At 34.6% G+C, this 16,434-nt stretch overlaps 1 protein-coding gene across 6 annotated transcripts in view; it reads right to left on the reverse strand.

Moving 5' to 3' along the window:
- Positions 1-16,434, reverse strand: part of CEP128 (centrosomal protein 128) — a 437,525-nt gene that overhangs the window by 384,313 nt on the left and 36,778 nt on the right. For all 6 annotated transcript variants that reach the window (XR_009053322.1, XM_057733202.1, XM_057733203.1 and 3 more), the window contains 4 exons: positions 13,591-13,717; positions 12,407-12,525; positions 9,568-9,659; positions 4,505-4,577 (listed from right to left, as the gene is read on the reverse strand). Coding sequence is in view for 5 of the 6 variants with exons in the window: in XM_057733202.1 (XP_057589185.1) it covers positions 4,505-4,577; positions 9,568-9,659; positions 12,407-12,525; positions 13,591-13,717 (411 nt within the window). In the remaining variant the exon portion in view is untranslated. The remainder of the gene's footprint in view (positions 1-4,504; positions 4,578-9,567; positions 9,660-12,406; positions 12,526-13,590; positions 13,718-16,434) is intronic.

The raw sequence follows: 16,434 nt of genomic DNA on the forward strand, positions 1-16,434 counted from the left end.
GCTATGGCCCCTAATCTAACATATAACAAAAAGGAATTATCCTTTCACACATAACAATTATCAAATTATCTACGCAACTTTTCTTTGAAGAGAATGAAATATTTTCCGTCATCGAAAATAACTAGACAATCAAAAACAGAAGGCAAAAACAATGTGATCAAAATCCTAGAAAAGTAAGAGATAATAGAAACAGACCTACAGTAGATCCAGATGATGGAGTTATGAGACACAGATACACAGATTGAGGATTTTGGCAAAGAACAACAAAGTAAAAAGAATAAAAATTCTAGAAATGAAATCTGTAATAACTGAAAATAAAAATCAGTGAGTCAGTTTAATAGATTTGATTCAGCTGAAGAAAGGAACTAAATGAAAGGTCAGAAGAAAACATTCAAAATAAAGAATGGAGAAACAAATTTAAAAAATTATGAAAATGAACATAAGAGGGGCTTCCTAGGTGGCGCAGTGGTTGAGAATCCGCCTGCCAATGCAGGAGACATGAGTTCGATCCCTGCTCCAGGAGGATCCCACGTGTCGCGGAGCAACTAAGCCCATGCGCCACAACTATTGAGCCTGCGTTTTAGAGCCCATGAGCCACAACTATTGAGCCCATGTGCTGCAACTACTGAGGCCCATGAGCCTAGAGCCCGTGCTCCGCAACAAGAGAAGCCACGGCAATGAGGAGCCTGCGCACCACAATGAAGAGTAGCTCCCACTCACCACAACGAAAAAGAAAGCCTGCACACAGCAAAAAAGACCCAACACAGCCAATTAAATAAATAAATAAATAAATAAATAAATAAATAAAAATAAATTTAAAGAAAAAAACACAGCAACTAAATGTGGCTCACTTAAAAAAAAAGTTGAAAAAAAAAGGAAAAAAAATGAACATAAGAGACAAAAAGAATAGACTGAAAGTCTAATATTACATGAAATTTGAGGTCCAAAAAGAAGAGACAGAGAATGAGGCAAAAGTAACTTTAGAAAAGATAATGGATCTATAAACATCAAACAACAAATCAAAAGAACACAACTAAGCTCATTATAGTAAAACTAAGCTCACACACCAATAGGAAAAACTAAAACAATTAGAGAAAAATGTATATTATCATCCAAAAAAGCACCACTAAGACTACTAGCTGGCTTCTCAACAGAAGCAACAGAACCCAGAAAATGATAAAAATGATATCTTCAAAGTACAAAATGGAGAAGTAACAGCCTACCTAGAACTTTATATCCAGTGAAAACCTCTTTCAACAAAGAAAGTGAAATAAAGACACTTTCAGACAAACATAGAGCGGATCTGTCACCAAAAGACCCACTCTAAATAAAACTCTAAATGGAATTCTATCAGGTATATGCAGATTCACTCTAAAGGAAATTTTAAAGTATGTTCCTAAGGCATATATGGAATCTCAGAGATGTAGAAAGGAATAAAGAACATACAAAGAAATGGAGAACAAAGAAGAATAAATATAAGGGTAAACCTAAATGAACAATTACTGTATAAAATAATAATAGTGATGTCTTCTGTGGCTCAATTAAATATAGAATTAAAATACATGATAGTAACAGAAAACTGGAGAGTGAGGTTAATGGAGTGAGAGTTTCTTAGATCCTTGCAATTGCTAGGAAGAGCTTAAAGTGCTAATTTACACTAGATTTAATAAATCGAGAACTCATGTTTTAATTCCTACAATAGCCATAAAAAGAATAAAATAAGGTACAATTAGCAAGATAGTAAACATGAAAAATGGAAAAATGAAAACTAATGAATCCAAAGCATGGGAGAAAAAATTTTAAAAACAGAGGTGGAACCAACAGAAAGCAAATAGTAAGATGGTAGATTTATACAAACTAAATCAATATTTACATTAAATACAGTAAATCCTCCAAATAAAGAACAAAGATAGTTATATTTTTTAAAGGTTAAATGATACTCCATAAAATAGCATAAAATATCAAATCCAAGGCATAAATCTTACAATGTATTAAATATAAGACCTCTGGATAAAAAACTATAAAAAATTATTGGAGGGATTTGCTATGCTCATAACTGGAAAACTCAATACGTAAAGATTTGTATTCTCTCCAAGTTGACCTATAAAAACAATGCAATCCAATCAAGATCCCAGCAGGTTTACAAACAATTTCACATTGCTTCTAAAATGTATACAGAAATGCAAAGAGTAAAAAACACACAAGCTTGAAGAACAAAGTAAAAGGACTTACTCTACCATATCACAACTTATCAGAAAGCAACGGTAATCAGGACAGTATGATAGGAGCACTGGGATAGACATATTAACCAGGTGATTGAACAAAGAGTCCAGTAACAGATGCCTGCACATATGAATATCTGATTTATGACCAAGACAGGATTGTAAAGTAGTGGAGAAAGGGTAGTAAATAAAACTGAATCAAGTGGATATCCATATAAAATGTATGACCCCTACTTCACACCAGAAACAAATATTGATTCCAAGTACATACTAGATCTTAATGTGCAAGGCAAAACACTATGCTTCTAGAAGATTATATAAGGGGACATATTGATGACCTTAAGATAGGGAACAATTTCTTAAATAGGTCAAAAAAAGCACTAACCACAAAAGAAGAGATGGAAAACGAACTAAATTAAATTTTAACAAAAGACTCCATTAAGAGAGTTTTAAAAGTAAGAAGAATAGCTGTAGAATAGGAGACTATTTGCAATACAGGTAACTACAAAATATATAAAAACCTCCCACAAATCAATAACAAAAAAGACAATCAACCCAGTAAAAAAGCAGGCAAAAACAGCAAACTGACATTTCAAAAAAGGAAACAGCCAACAGCCAACAAATATATGAAAAGATTCTTATCATCATTAGTAACCGTGAAAATGCCAATTAAAACCGTGCTGAGATACCATAAGCACCTAACATAATGGCTACTAATGAAAGACTAACAATACCAAGTCTTTGAAAAGCAACACAATTTCTCATATACAGTCAGTAGGAGTGTAAATTAGTGAAGCCACTTTGGGTACCTGTTTACCAGTACCTACTAAATTGGAAGGGACCTAGCAATTGCACTCCATGTTATATACCAATAGAAATGCATGCACGTGTGCATTACAATAAGACTGGTAACAGCAGAATACTTGTAATAGCCCAAAATTTGAAATCATAAAATTACTGCAGTATATCCATACAATGCAATACTGAGGAGGAATAAAAATGAACAAACTGCAAGTACATGACACATCACCCAGAAATATCGCAATCATGATCAGCAAAAGAAATCAGACACAAAAAAAATGCCCTATATGATTCCATTTATATAAAAAGTTCAAAACAGGAAAAATTATAAGTTTAAAAGTCAAAACAGTGGTCAGAAAAGGAGAAATTAGCAACTGGAGGGGAGATAAGGAGGTTTCTTGTGCACTGGTAATGTTCTATTTCTAGATCTGGGTGGTGGTTTCATGGGTGTGCTCAACCTATAATAATTCATCAAGGTTATACACTAATACATGTGCTTTTCTATAGGTACATTATACTTATAAAAAGTTTAGAGAAACTTTTTAAATTAAAAATAAGAGAAAATAAGTTGATCACTTTGAAAACAGAACATATTCATCTCTTAGGATATGGGGCCAATAAATTCAAACTCCAAAATAAATTCAGCATAACTCTATAAGGAACTGTAAACACAATAACATCCAGAGAAAAATTACAACTGGAGAAAAATTATCTGCTTTTATTAGGAAACTCTTAATTTTAATAAAACAAGTTAAGAAAATTCTGCTACCATCCCTTGTCTTACAAAAACAAAGTTTTCATGGGAAACAAATGAATACACCTTGCTCCTGAAGTGGACAAGTTTGCAACAGTTTAGTGACAATTTCTATTGATATTTTTCTCCTAAAAAAAAATAAAAATAAAAAAGATGATGCAAAAAAATGGACACAGTATGTATTCATTTTTTTAATTCCAGCAAGAATAGTGATTTAATAAAAAGAAATCACTGAGTAATGAGTGTCAACAATCTGAGTCTGAGGTAATAAAACTCGAGAATTTGTGTTTTTTTTCAATCAGCCCCATGTCAAACAAAAAACAGAGAGCAAGGAGGTCTTTGCAGCAATGGTGATTACACACTTCTGTGAGATAACCTGAAAATAGTTAATGGGGATTGCTACAGAGTCACTACCGAAAAATTCTGTATTTCTCAAATATCATTTAATAAAAGCCACAAAATTACTGAGTTGATAAAATTTAAACTTTCAAATATTCATAAAAAAACTGTAAAAATTAATTCTATCTTTAATATACTACCACTATAAATATTTCAAACTTAAATACCTAAAAATTCATGCATATTTTATAAGAGATGCAAGAGCATATTTTTAGACAAAATGGCATATACCACCCAAAAAGTTAAAATCTACTAAACTTCACTGTGATTACGATCATTTTACCACCTGCATATGAAATAAAACTTTCTATAAACAAAGAGTTCTCACCACTTCTTGTTTTTGGGCTTCATTAAGTTTTTCAGTCAATTCTTCCAAAACCCTTTTTGTTTCAGCATCCGACCTAGGCAAACAAACAAAATAAAAATATTTTAAGTTGGCTATTTAAGAAAATAAACATAATCTGTGAAATTTATATCATCATAATATGTTATCACATAATACTCTGCTGTGGTGGTTCTCAGACGTTAGGAAACCTATGAAACAGTATCTATCAGTAGCTCTGCAATGGAGCCCCAGAACGTGCATCCCTACAGATTCCTAGGTGATGCTGACACTGATACTGACACTTTGAGAAACAATGCTATACTAGATCATCGCCTTCAATAAACAAATAGGCGGCAGTATCTCCCATTTTAAATTAAGAAGAATGAAAGAGGTAAGGAGGACAAAAACTCAATCTCACATCCTCTCTAGCAATTTGTAATCAAATTACATCTGAGTGTGCTGTACAAACTCTGTCCTCACTAATTTATCTCCCATTACCTTTTTTCCCATCAAATTAGTAACACATGATAAATAATCAAATAGTACAGAAAAACTTACAAATAAAAGCAAAGCCCTTTCTCTCTCACACTTACCTGGTTCCAATCCCCACTAGCAACTATGCTCAACTAACACATTCTTAATTCTTTTGCTGGTTACCTCCATCATTTTCAACTGCAGACGTTTTCAACACTGTTTTGAAATATTTAACTCATTCATACTCCTCTTTAATTTCAGATAAATTTATTATTATTTTTAGTTCTTCTATTGGTTACCTGTGTAAACTTATAGGGTTGGCCAAAAAATTCCTCTGATTTTTAAGTAAAAATAAGACACATTTTTCATTTTCACCAAGAACTTTATTGAACAACATATTCACCCTTTTGTTCTACCTTCTGCCATTTTTCAGGCAATGTCATAATTCCATCTTCCCAAAACTTTTTATCTTTTTGAGCAAAGAACTGTTCCAGGTGCCTTTTACAGTCTTCCAGGGAATTGAAACTTTTTCCATTAAGAGAATTTTTAAAGACTGAAATAAATGGAAATCCAAAGGTGCAAAAGTCTAGTAAATATGGCAGATTAGAACTTCCTAGCCAAGCTGTAACAGTTTTTGTCTGGTCATCAAAGAAACATGCAGTCTTGCATTATCCTGGTGGAAGATCATGCATTTTTTGTTGACTAATTCCAGATGCTTTTCGTCCAGTGCTGCTTTCACTTGGTCTAATTAGGAGTAGTACTTGTTGGAATTAATCATTTGGTTTTCCAGAGGGAGCTCATAATAGAGGACTCCCTTCCAATCCCACCATATACATATCACCTTCTTCGGATGAAAACTGGCCTTTGGTGTGGTTCGTGGTGGTTCATTTCAATTGCTCCACAATCTCTTTCCTTCCATATTGTTGTATAGTATCCACTTTTCATCACCCATCACAATGTGTTTTAAAAACAGAACATTTTCGTTACATTTAAGTAGAGAACTGCAGGCAGAAATGTGGTCAAGAAGGTTTTTTTCACTTAACTTATGTGGAACCCAAACATCAAAGAGATTAACACAACCAAGCTGGTGCAAATGATTTTCAAGGCTTGACTTGAATATTTTGAGTATGTCAGCTATCTCCCACGTGGTATAACACTGATTGTTCTCAATGAATGTCTCAATTTGATCACTATCAACTTCATCTAGTCTACCCGATCATGAAGCATTATCTAGCAAGAAATCTCCAGCATGAAACTTTGCAAACCACTTCTGACACATTCGATCAGTCACAACACCTTTTCCATACACTGCACAAATCTTTTTTTACGTTTCAGTTGCATTTTTATTTTTCTTGAAATAATAAATGTTGAAATAATAAATGCTGAAGATGTTGCTTTTTTTTTTTTCCAATCTTCAATATTAAAATGGCTATACAGAAATTCATCAATTTTGATGCTCTGGTTTTTTTTAATGCACACTATGACAGCTGTCACAACACAATCTAACAAAATTGTTTCAAATGAAGTTAAAGACAACTAAGCGCTCCTGGAGCCATCTTATGGAAAAAAATCGAACAAACTTTTTGGCCAACCCAATAATTACTGTATTTATACCCATTATGAATTACTCCATCATAGAAAATTAATAATTTTGCTTACATTCTATCATGCTCACATTTTAGTCAGCTTCCTACTTGGATCACTAACTTTCTTGTGCTTTTGTTTTTTCTAGAATTTCCCATTATCTTTTGGCCTCATATGGGCCTTATTAGCACATCATTGATATTTTTCTCCCACTTATTACTGAATCATCTATTAAGAATCTATTCCATTCTCCTTAAATACATTCTTCTCAAAGGACACTTACTTCATGCTCTACTTCAGTGATTACTTCCTGGGCCTGCTACATGGCTATCATGCTGGGAATTACTTTCACTGAAGTCCTGGGTTAGTTTTACTATTTCTTATAACCTGTGTCTTCCTTTTTCTTGGTTGCCATTTTATTTTACTCGTATGTCCTTACGTAATTTCCTCAGAAAGAAGTTATCTTAGAAGTCTTTAAATCTGTGAAAACGTCTTTACTTGTACTTCCCTCTTGGCTTTTGTGGCTCCATGTGCTGCTGGACTTCCCATACCTCACTAGCTCTTCCGTCTCAAGCCAACTCCTCTTTTTACCTAAGACTTCTAAATACTGGAGTTCCTGGGCAGTTGTCCTGTCCTTGACGCTCTCCCTATAGTTTCTGTCTAGATACCATCCATTTCCATAGCTCCAAATACCATTTCCATATGCTGACCACTCTTAAATTTCTCTCTCTCATGGAGACTTTTCATTTGAGTTTCAGAGTAAATATCTGGCTGCATATTTTACATTTCCACTTGGATGTCTCAGAGGCATCTAAAAATTAACATATCCAAAGCCAAACTCTTAATTTCCATTCCTCACCTACCCCCCCTCATCCCCCACCCCAGTCTTCCATATTTTAGGAAGAGGATTTACCATCTATTCAGTTACTCAAGTCAGAAATCTGAGAATCATCTTTGGTTTATTCTCCTTACCCCTCATATCCAATCCTTTGCCAAATCCTAGCTCTTCAATGTCAAAAAAAGAAAAAGAAAAAAAGAAAGAAAAGAAAAAGATCTTGAAACATGCTTGTTCATCTCTTGCCATAACGCTGGTCAAGCCATCATCTCTCATGCTAATGCAGCAGTCTTCTCATTTGCCCTCCTCTAAGCAATTTTCCATATGGCATCCAAAGTGAGTTCTACATTAAACTTTAAATAAAGTTTGCTTTCCAGTGTACTTTTATTATTCATTGTACCTCTTGCCAATAAATGTCAAGAAAAAAATTAAAAATTAGTAATTAAATGAGAATATCAACCTTTCTGAATCATATAGAAAGTTAAACCTAACAACAACCTACCCCAAATCTTTATAAACAGGAATTAGGAATTGTGGTCTAAGTAAAGCAGAATTGGATCCTAAAATCTTGCTCGTCCACAAAGTTAAGCCACCAAGATTCAGAAGAAAACTGACTCCTATTTTGGCTTAAATAAAGTTTTTCTGCCTTAAATATGCCCCTAGGTCACAGAAACTATGACCAGATGGTACCAGCCCACGGATCAGAAGATTCCTGGTCCACCACTGCATGTCCAAATGACCATTTAAACTAGTCAACTAAACCATCCCTGCAACTTCCCCTATATCTGCTTACAGGACAACTATTTCCTGAAACTCATGTTCCTAATGCTTAATTTATACCCTTCCTTCAAATGTGGAAAAGCTACATAATAAAGCTACTCCAAAAACACACTGTATTAGACTGTTAATACCATTCTGTTGATTCTATCAACTTGTCAAGTAAGTACCTAAGTATTAAATTAACTAACCCTTGCCAGTTTAAAAAATAACCCAGCTCAGTAATATAGTTCAAAATTCAGGAATGTAAGTGCTTTATTCATATCGGCTATATGTGAAAATGATCTTGAACCACAGTGTACTGTAAGTGGTAAAGAGCAGACACTCTGGGGCCTTACTGCCTAGAGCTGAATTCTAACTCCACCACATCCCTCATTTGATCTCCAACAAGCTGAGTTACTTCATCTCTCTGTGCCCCTGTTTCCACAACCAAAAAATTGGGGAAAATAATAATTACCACTTCATTAGAATTGTTGTAAGTATTAAACCTAAATCTACTTAACATGAAATAAGTGTTCAATAGTATTAACTGGTGGTAGTAGAAATAAAGGTTAACAGCAAGGTCTTTAATTCTTATTACCAAATTTCCTGCCTTTCTCATACAGAAGCAGATAAGTTATGCAGACCATAGTTGATATTCATAGATTTAACATTTATAGCTTTGACTCTTTTTGCTATAGCAACACAAAACTGGCAAGCGGAATGATTTTATTAGCTAGAATAGGAGCTAGCAAGTGAACCTGGTAAACAAATTTCAATTCACCTTTTTTGTTCCCTAATCATTGCTGTATATAGACTGTGACTTTCAAGATGGGATAAAATGTTTGTTCCTTGAAGATATGGCTTCTAAATGAAAGCCACCTGTCCCTGCTGGTGCTGAAAATGAAGACACTGAAGAAATCTTAAATAAAGTGATACCTCCTGGGGACTACCTAGAGTTGACAAAATTGCAAAACTGGGCAGATATAAATAACTGGCTTTTGAAGATTTCAGCTGAAAGATAAACGTCAGATTCTACAGCAGCTCATGTCCATTGACGAATTCCACATTATGCTTTTATTCGCTCCAGTGTCAGTCAAGCCGTCTCTGTCTCTCTCTCCAATGTATCTGGAAATCTACCTTTTTACTAAGGTCTCACAATGTACCTCTCCATAACGTCAGCATTTCATTGTAATAAAATAAAATGTTTTAAAAAATATGAAATTAATTTGTCTAACATTGAGTCATGATACATTGTAAATTCAAAGGGTTTTGAACTGTTCTATTAACATACTTTTAAGTAGTGGTATAAAAACACAGCACTTTTTTTATAAATTCACGTAAACTTATCAATTACAGAACCTATTTTATTATTCTAATAATTCATCCCTCAACAAGAACCATGTTCAGCTTTTACCGGCTTCTTCTGGCAAGTTCCCGGTTGAAATCATCTCCAAGGCGGACTTGTTCACTGCTGAGGTCTCGGAGGGACTGATGAAAAGCATGAAACTAATAAAAGCAAGACAAAGTTATCCACTTAGGATTCTGTTGAATTCTTCCATGAAGATTCACTGAGGGTAAGAATAAGAACTTGTTCTTTGCAATAATACCCATATTTTATAATGTTATCAAGACCTAATAAAAGAAATATCTATTCTTAAACACATATTTTTTCCCAAAGAAAAATTTTTAAAACTATATGTAACATTAACCATTACATCCTCTATAGTGCACTATACTGCAGTATTTCACTCCTTATAGATACTCTAGAAAAGGGGTCAGGAAACTTTTTCTGTAAACGGTACAATAGCAAATATGTCATGCTTTCAGGCTATATGACTTCTGTCACAATTACTCAACTCTGCCATCACAGCACATAGGTAGCCATAAACAAATGAGCATGGCTGTGTTACAGTAGAACTTTATTCCACTATACCATGTGCCTCAGTGTGCCATCCCATGCTGCTGAGAAACTCTTGCCCACATACACCAAGAACCATGAACAAGAATGTCCAGGGCAGCACTGTTCACGATAAGAACACTGAAAACACACCAAAAGTCCATTAAGAATGGAACGGAGATAAACTGCAGTTTATAAAACTACTCCAGGGGAGTATCACACAGCAGTGAAAAATGAAATGATGAAACGTACCTACATTTCAAACACAAAACATCAAATGAAAAAGGCAAGTTACAAAAGAAAACATACAGCATTATTCCATTTATATAAAGTTTAAAAGCAGGCAACACTAAGCAAGATATAAGTAATAAAAATGATTTTTTTTTAAAAATCAAGAGAATGATTAATACAGAAGTCAAAATTGTTGATAGCCCTTGGGGAAAAGGAAGCACGTAAAAGAGGTTTGGGGTGTATAATAATCCTCTATTTCTTGATCTCGGTGGCAGTTACATGGATTTTCACTCATATTATTGTACTTTTAATGGTAAATATATACGCTATACATGTATGTGTAGGCTATAATTTATAATTAAAAAAACTAAGTTATACATATTTGTAGAAACAACAAATTGATTCATTTCAACAAATGCACATTGAACAATTAATCAGTGCCAACAAATGTGCTGGGAAACAAGTGGCTCAGAATATAACATGGGAGACAGATATGTAAACAGAACCACAAACACTGCACTGGGGCTTTAAGAAAGAGCACAGTCAGGTGGAGCTAAAGGTAGTCATCCCAAGAAATGGACTAAAACAAGGAATAACAACTAAAAAGAAAGGAGCAAAGGTAATATAGCAGATGAAAGACCATTCACTTGGGTTTTGCCATCATGATTTTCCAGTTTTGCAAAGCAGAATCCTAAGACTCATCTTTGGCACCTCCTTTTCATTCCCACCCTCCCCAAATGGTCATCTGATCTTCAAGATGTTTCATTTTATCAACCAAATATTTTTTAAATCTACTGCCTTCTCTCCAACTCCATTTATCCTAATACAAGTGACCATCAGCTCACACCCAGAACATAGCAATATCCTTCTGATTGGTTCACCCACGCTGACTCCAACTTCTTTACTACAGCCAGAGTGATCTTTTCAAAATAACTGTCACCCTCTTACATGGCGTGCATGGTCTCAGGGTTTCATACCTCTTTAGCTACATGGCCTTCTTTACATTACTCACAGGTGCTATCCTCCCTCCTGCCAAGGTATTTGTTCTACCTCTAATGGCTTTGACTCAACTTTCAGATCTCAGCTCAATCAGCCTTTCTTTGGGAAGCCTTCCCTGACTCGGGCAGGTCCCTCTACAAAATATTCACACAGCCCTGTGCTTCCTTCTGTCACAGCATGCATCTCACGCTACATGGGCATACTGACACACTTTCTGTCTAGTACCTCACACCCCATCTGAACTGTAAGCTCCATGAAAAGGCGAGGTTTTTGCTCATCACTGTTGCCAAGTACAAGCACTGTCCCAAGACAGAGGCGCTAAAGAAATAATATGAAAAAGTAAGCAATGTTAGGATATTATTCTCTGCTCTAGGTTTAATCACATAATCCACAATACTAGCAAGCTGCACCTACCAAAAAATAACAGTTAAAGAAAAGTATCTACAAAGTGTCTTCTAATGCATTTGGTTCTTTTATCTCTTTATCTTATGCTACAATAAGTAAAAGCTACAGATGAGTATCCAAACTCTGAACCCTCAATTGTAAAACTACCAAAGCAAAGATGTCAAAGTCAACATCTCCTAGTCTTTATCTAATTAATTTAGCTACCCAAAGCAAAGATAACAAAAAAAATTTCAGATCTTGCAGAGAAGTTTAAAGAAGCAGAAAAAGAAATATACCCATAGAAATAATATTTTCAAAATCTTTAGTGAATACATAGAAAAAGTCTAGAATTCCTGCTTAATAGAAACACTAATGGAAAAAATCAATAGGTTAACCACATAAAGACTAACTTGTTCATGCTAAACTAGACTTAGTAAATTAGAAAGTAGCAGACTTAGCAGAGCTTACAGAGGAGTGGGTCACCTGAGCAAGGAACCAAACATGTCCAACTAAACTCATTTTTAAATGTTCTACAAAACATCACCCTCTATAACAATATTCAAAATAACTGTATGATGACAAGCAGCATATTGAAAATAAAATAGTTTACTTGGTTTAAAAAAAAATCAGTACAAAGTTTGTGATGATTAAACTCTCAGTTAAAATACAGCCACAACATTCAAGTGTTGGTCATTTAAACAGAAGTGTAAGGAACACAGACTACAGAAAGGGTACAAGGTACCTGGCCCACGTCATCAGTCTCCCGAACAAAGCGGACACCAGTTCTGGACCTATTTCGTTTAATACTCTGTTGATCCCCATAGTCCTTAAGAGGTGAGGTAGGTGGAAAACGGTGGCTCTCTTTAAAGAAAAAGAAAAGGGAGAGGATTAAAAACACTACATGAGAAGAAATAACCTCAAGTTTTACTCAGGAAATACACAGCAGACATGGATATCCACAGGTGCCCTCAACCAGACCATTTCCCATAGACAATCACAAACAAGTATCTTGCTGTGGCCAAAAAATTCCACAAAATTGGCACTTATCTTGCTCTTAACAACAGAAGTCACCTGGAAATAGAACACACCAAAATTCTAATTGGCTGTACTGTTCAAAGAAGCAATGTAATATTTTCTCTCATATAAAAATGATAAATTGCTAAAGAAAATAACTTTTACGACTCTAAAATATTACTAATAAAACAGAATTTTTCAAATAATGAACTATCTAAAATCAGAATGGTGTTTAAAAATCAGTATAAACTAATTAAACTACATAAAGAATAGTTGATTGTGTCCAATTTTTAATCAACACTATCATTATCAACAGCAGTCTTAACCAAGCAAGCTACTAATGTTCACTCTAAGTCACTTCTCTCCATTGCAGACTTTCCTAAGTCTTCTCTATTCAAACATGAAGCTCAGTGCCTTAGGAAAGTATAAGCAAGATTAATTATAGGCAAACTAAGTGTTATCACCCTTTACATAGCCATTGAAACCTAGCTGCACACCAAAGATAAAATTCCCCTGTTCTTAACAACTGTCACAGCATATTTCAAAATGAGACATTTGAAAAACTATGAAGCCTGGACAAGACTTCTAATACAGAAAATACACCACACAGCAGATCCTATTTGTGTGTTTGTTTTGACTGGAGGCAGACAATTAAATCAAGGTTTTGTCAGGTAAAGCTCTACATGGTCTACAGAGCCTGAGAAGGACAAAAGTAACAGACCCAGAATATCAAATGCCATTGAGCATATTTCAAAATATTCACTAGAAAATCCTGACTGCATCTCCTAAGACTTTATTTGTATGATTTTATGTATGGGCTATGTTTGTCTAAATACTACATGTATTCAATACGTACTTCAGGCATATTTTTTAAGACAAAGAAAAGGTTTTCAGAACATTTGAAGAGTTTACCTGTCACAGTGCCACCATCGAGATCACTTGTACTCAGACTTGTAACAGAAATACTTCTCCCTCCTGAGTTTCTCAATAAACGTTGACTCCGCAGTTGGCCTATTGATTGTTCCAAGCTTTCTTTTAACTAAATTAAAGAATATAATGGAGATTTATTCTCTTTAAACAACACCCAAATACAAACAGCCTGAAGATTTTTAAAGCTATTTCTCAACTATCTGGGTTCCCAAAGAGAATTTATATCAGAGAAAATTTTGAACTAAGTTATGTTAATAGAAATATAAAAATAATAAATATTTTAAGACCCAATTCTAACATCTGGTTTTAAATAACATGTTACTACCTATTCCACCTTTCTATTACCACAATACAGAGGAGATGTCTACTATCTAAGAGTTTACAAAACCGGATTGATGTGCCACCCATGCTTAGAAACACAGCAAGGCCAACACATCTGAAAAAGAGAGAAAGCCTTCCTCCCTTCTAAACATTCCTTCAGAAACTCCAGATTCGTAACAAACAGGAAAATGAACAGTTGTCACAATGACAGCTGCTATGAAAAAAGTGTGCACTACTCAACTCTGTATCAGAACATCTCTTTCACTCATTCAAAGATTTCAAATCCCAGAAAACCATGTGGTCAGATACTGGACTGTTAGTACAAGCTAGAGATCACAATCGTCCAAATGTTCTCTTCATAATAGGGAGTTACCCAGTGGGGGACAGAAAAGACATCTTTGCAGACCTAAAGAGCTACAATAAATAAAAACACCCTTAATACTGAGAATAACATCCAGAGCTATACAGAGCTATCAACCTGAAAAGAGGATTCAACTAAAACCCAAAGGAACAAAGAGTAAAACTGAGGAAAATCCACATACCCTGAATTGCTGAGAAATTTCCAGTCTAGATATTTTAGCCAAGGATGAATGAAAAATAATATTAACTAAAATAATGTATGGATCCAGAAAACAAGTTATCTATAACTCTTTAAAGAGAATGTCAAAACAAAACCATTGATTGAAAAGAGAGGGCTTCCTAAATTCAGCCAGAATTAAAAGGTAGAATATCACTTATGGAGGGAGTAAGTTGGTTTCCCTGGGGAACTGTGAAGAAAATAGCTTCACCAGATGGGAGAGCACAACTGAAACAGAATATGAGTCACAAATAAGCAAATCCTTTTTCATTTTTGTTGTTTGACATTAACTCTTCCAGAGACCCAAGGTTAAAACAGCCTGGACTAAATGAAGTAGAGTTAGACTTTCAAGAATCGATCTCTATTGCTGCTCTCATTTCTGAAAAAAAAAAGAAAAGAAAAAGCTAATATTTCCATACCCTCTGTCCCCTGCTTCTCTAAACTGGGATACGTGCAATACCATCCTGCTTGAGTGTTCACCAGCTGTAGGAACCAGACTATCAATCCAGGGAAACATATGGATGCGGCCTGGGAGTAATCTCCAGGTCTACCTGGAGAGTAATTTATACACAAGTAAAATAAAACGATGTTTAACATATAAGTAGATGAGAGGTCTTACACAGTGAACATAAAATAGCATATCAGTAATCTATGGCAAAGAGTCAGAATAAAATTGTACAATGTTAAAATTAAAAAGCTCAAGTCCAAATTGTAACATAAAAAAAGGAATAGAAAGGTAAAATGACTTTAGATCACACAAGCTAATGAACCAGCTCTACTAACTTTTCCTGTGTTTATTATTTGCATCTTTCAAGCTAAGCCTGATGTCAAGGTCCCTTTTTTTTATAGTTTTTTTTTTGATTGAAGTAAAGTTGATTATCCTTTTGGAAGCAAAGTCAGCTGACATTTCTAACTATTGCTTCTTTTTGAAGACTATCTGACCTTTAATAGCTCTGGCTATATTTAAGATTTTCTCTTTGACTTTGAGTGTCAACGGTTTTACGATGATATGACTGTACAGTTTTACTTGTAGTCATCCCATTTCTGACCCATAGAGATCATGTAATCTGTAGCTTGATCTCTTTCATGTGTTGTAAATTTTCAGCCATATCTCTTCATTCTTTCTGCCTCATTCTTTCTTTCCTCTCCTGGGAATCCAGTTGCATTTAAGTTATGCCTTTTTTACCAAATCCCATGGGTCATCTGTGCTTTTTTTCTGTATTGTTCCTTTCATTCCTCCATCCTTCTTTTGCATATATTATGCTGATTTATCTCTCAGTTTATTCTCTCTTCAACTGTATACAAGCTGTTACTTAATCCATCTGCTGATGGTTTTTTCTAATTTATTTGTTTATTTTAGTTGTATTTTTCACTTTCTATAATTGTCATTTGATTTTTTTTTTTTTAGAGTTTTCAATTCTTTGTCAAAATTCTCAATCTTGACTTTTGACTTCCTGAACAGGTTAATCACAGTTATTTTATAATCTCCTGCTTATTTCTGTTGTCTGTTCTTTCCGTTGATTTTCAGTCAACTCTTGTATTTTCTTATGTCTGAGTATTCTTTTATAATGTGATAGACATTGTATATGAAAAATTATAGAGTTATTTAAAGCTCTGGATGATGACATCTTCCTTCAGAAGGGATTTGGTTTTGCTTCTATCAGCAAGTCAGTCTAGGGTCACTAGGAAACCCAAAGCACCTTAATTCGTTAGAACTGAGATGATTCAAAGCTGGGCTTCTGTCCCCATTACCACTGGTCAATTTTCAATTTATCACTGCTTTTATTTTCAATTCACATTTTTCCTAGGCTGTCACCCTCTGGGGTCTCAATCAAAAGCTGGAGGGTTCCTAACCTCCAATTTTGGTCCCCTAGCCTATGGATAGCTCTAATCCTATCTGCTTCTAAGCCACCTCTTTTGAAATCAGC

Source organism: Hippopotamus amphibius, chromosome 4 (assembly GCF_030028045.1).
Source record: "Hippopotamus amphibius kiboko isolate mHipAmp2 chromosome 4, mHipAmp2.hap2, whole genome shotgun sequence".
In the NCBI taxonomy this organism is placed as follows: domain Eukaryota; kingdom Metazoa; phylum Chordata; class Mammalia; order Artiodactyla; family Hippopotamidae; genus Hippopotamus; species Hippopotamus amphibius.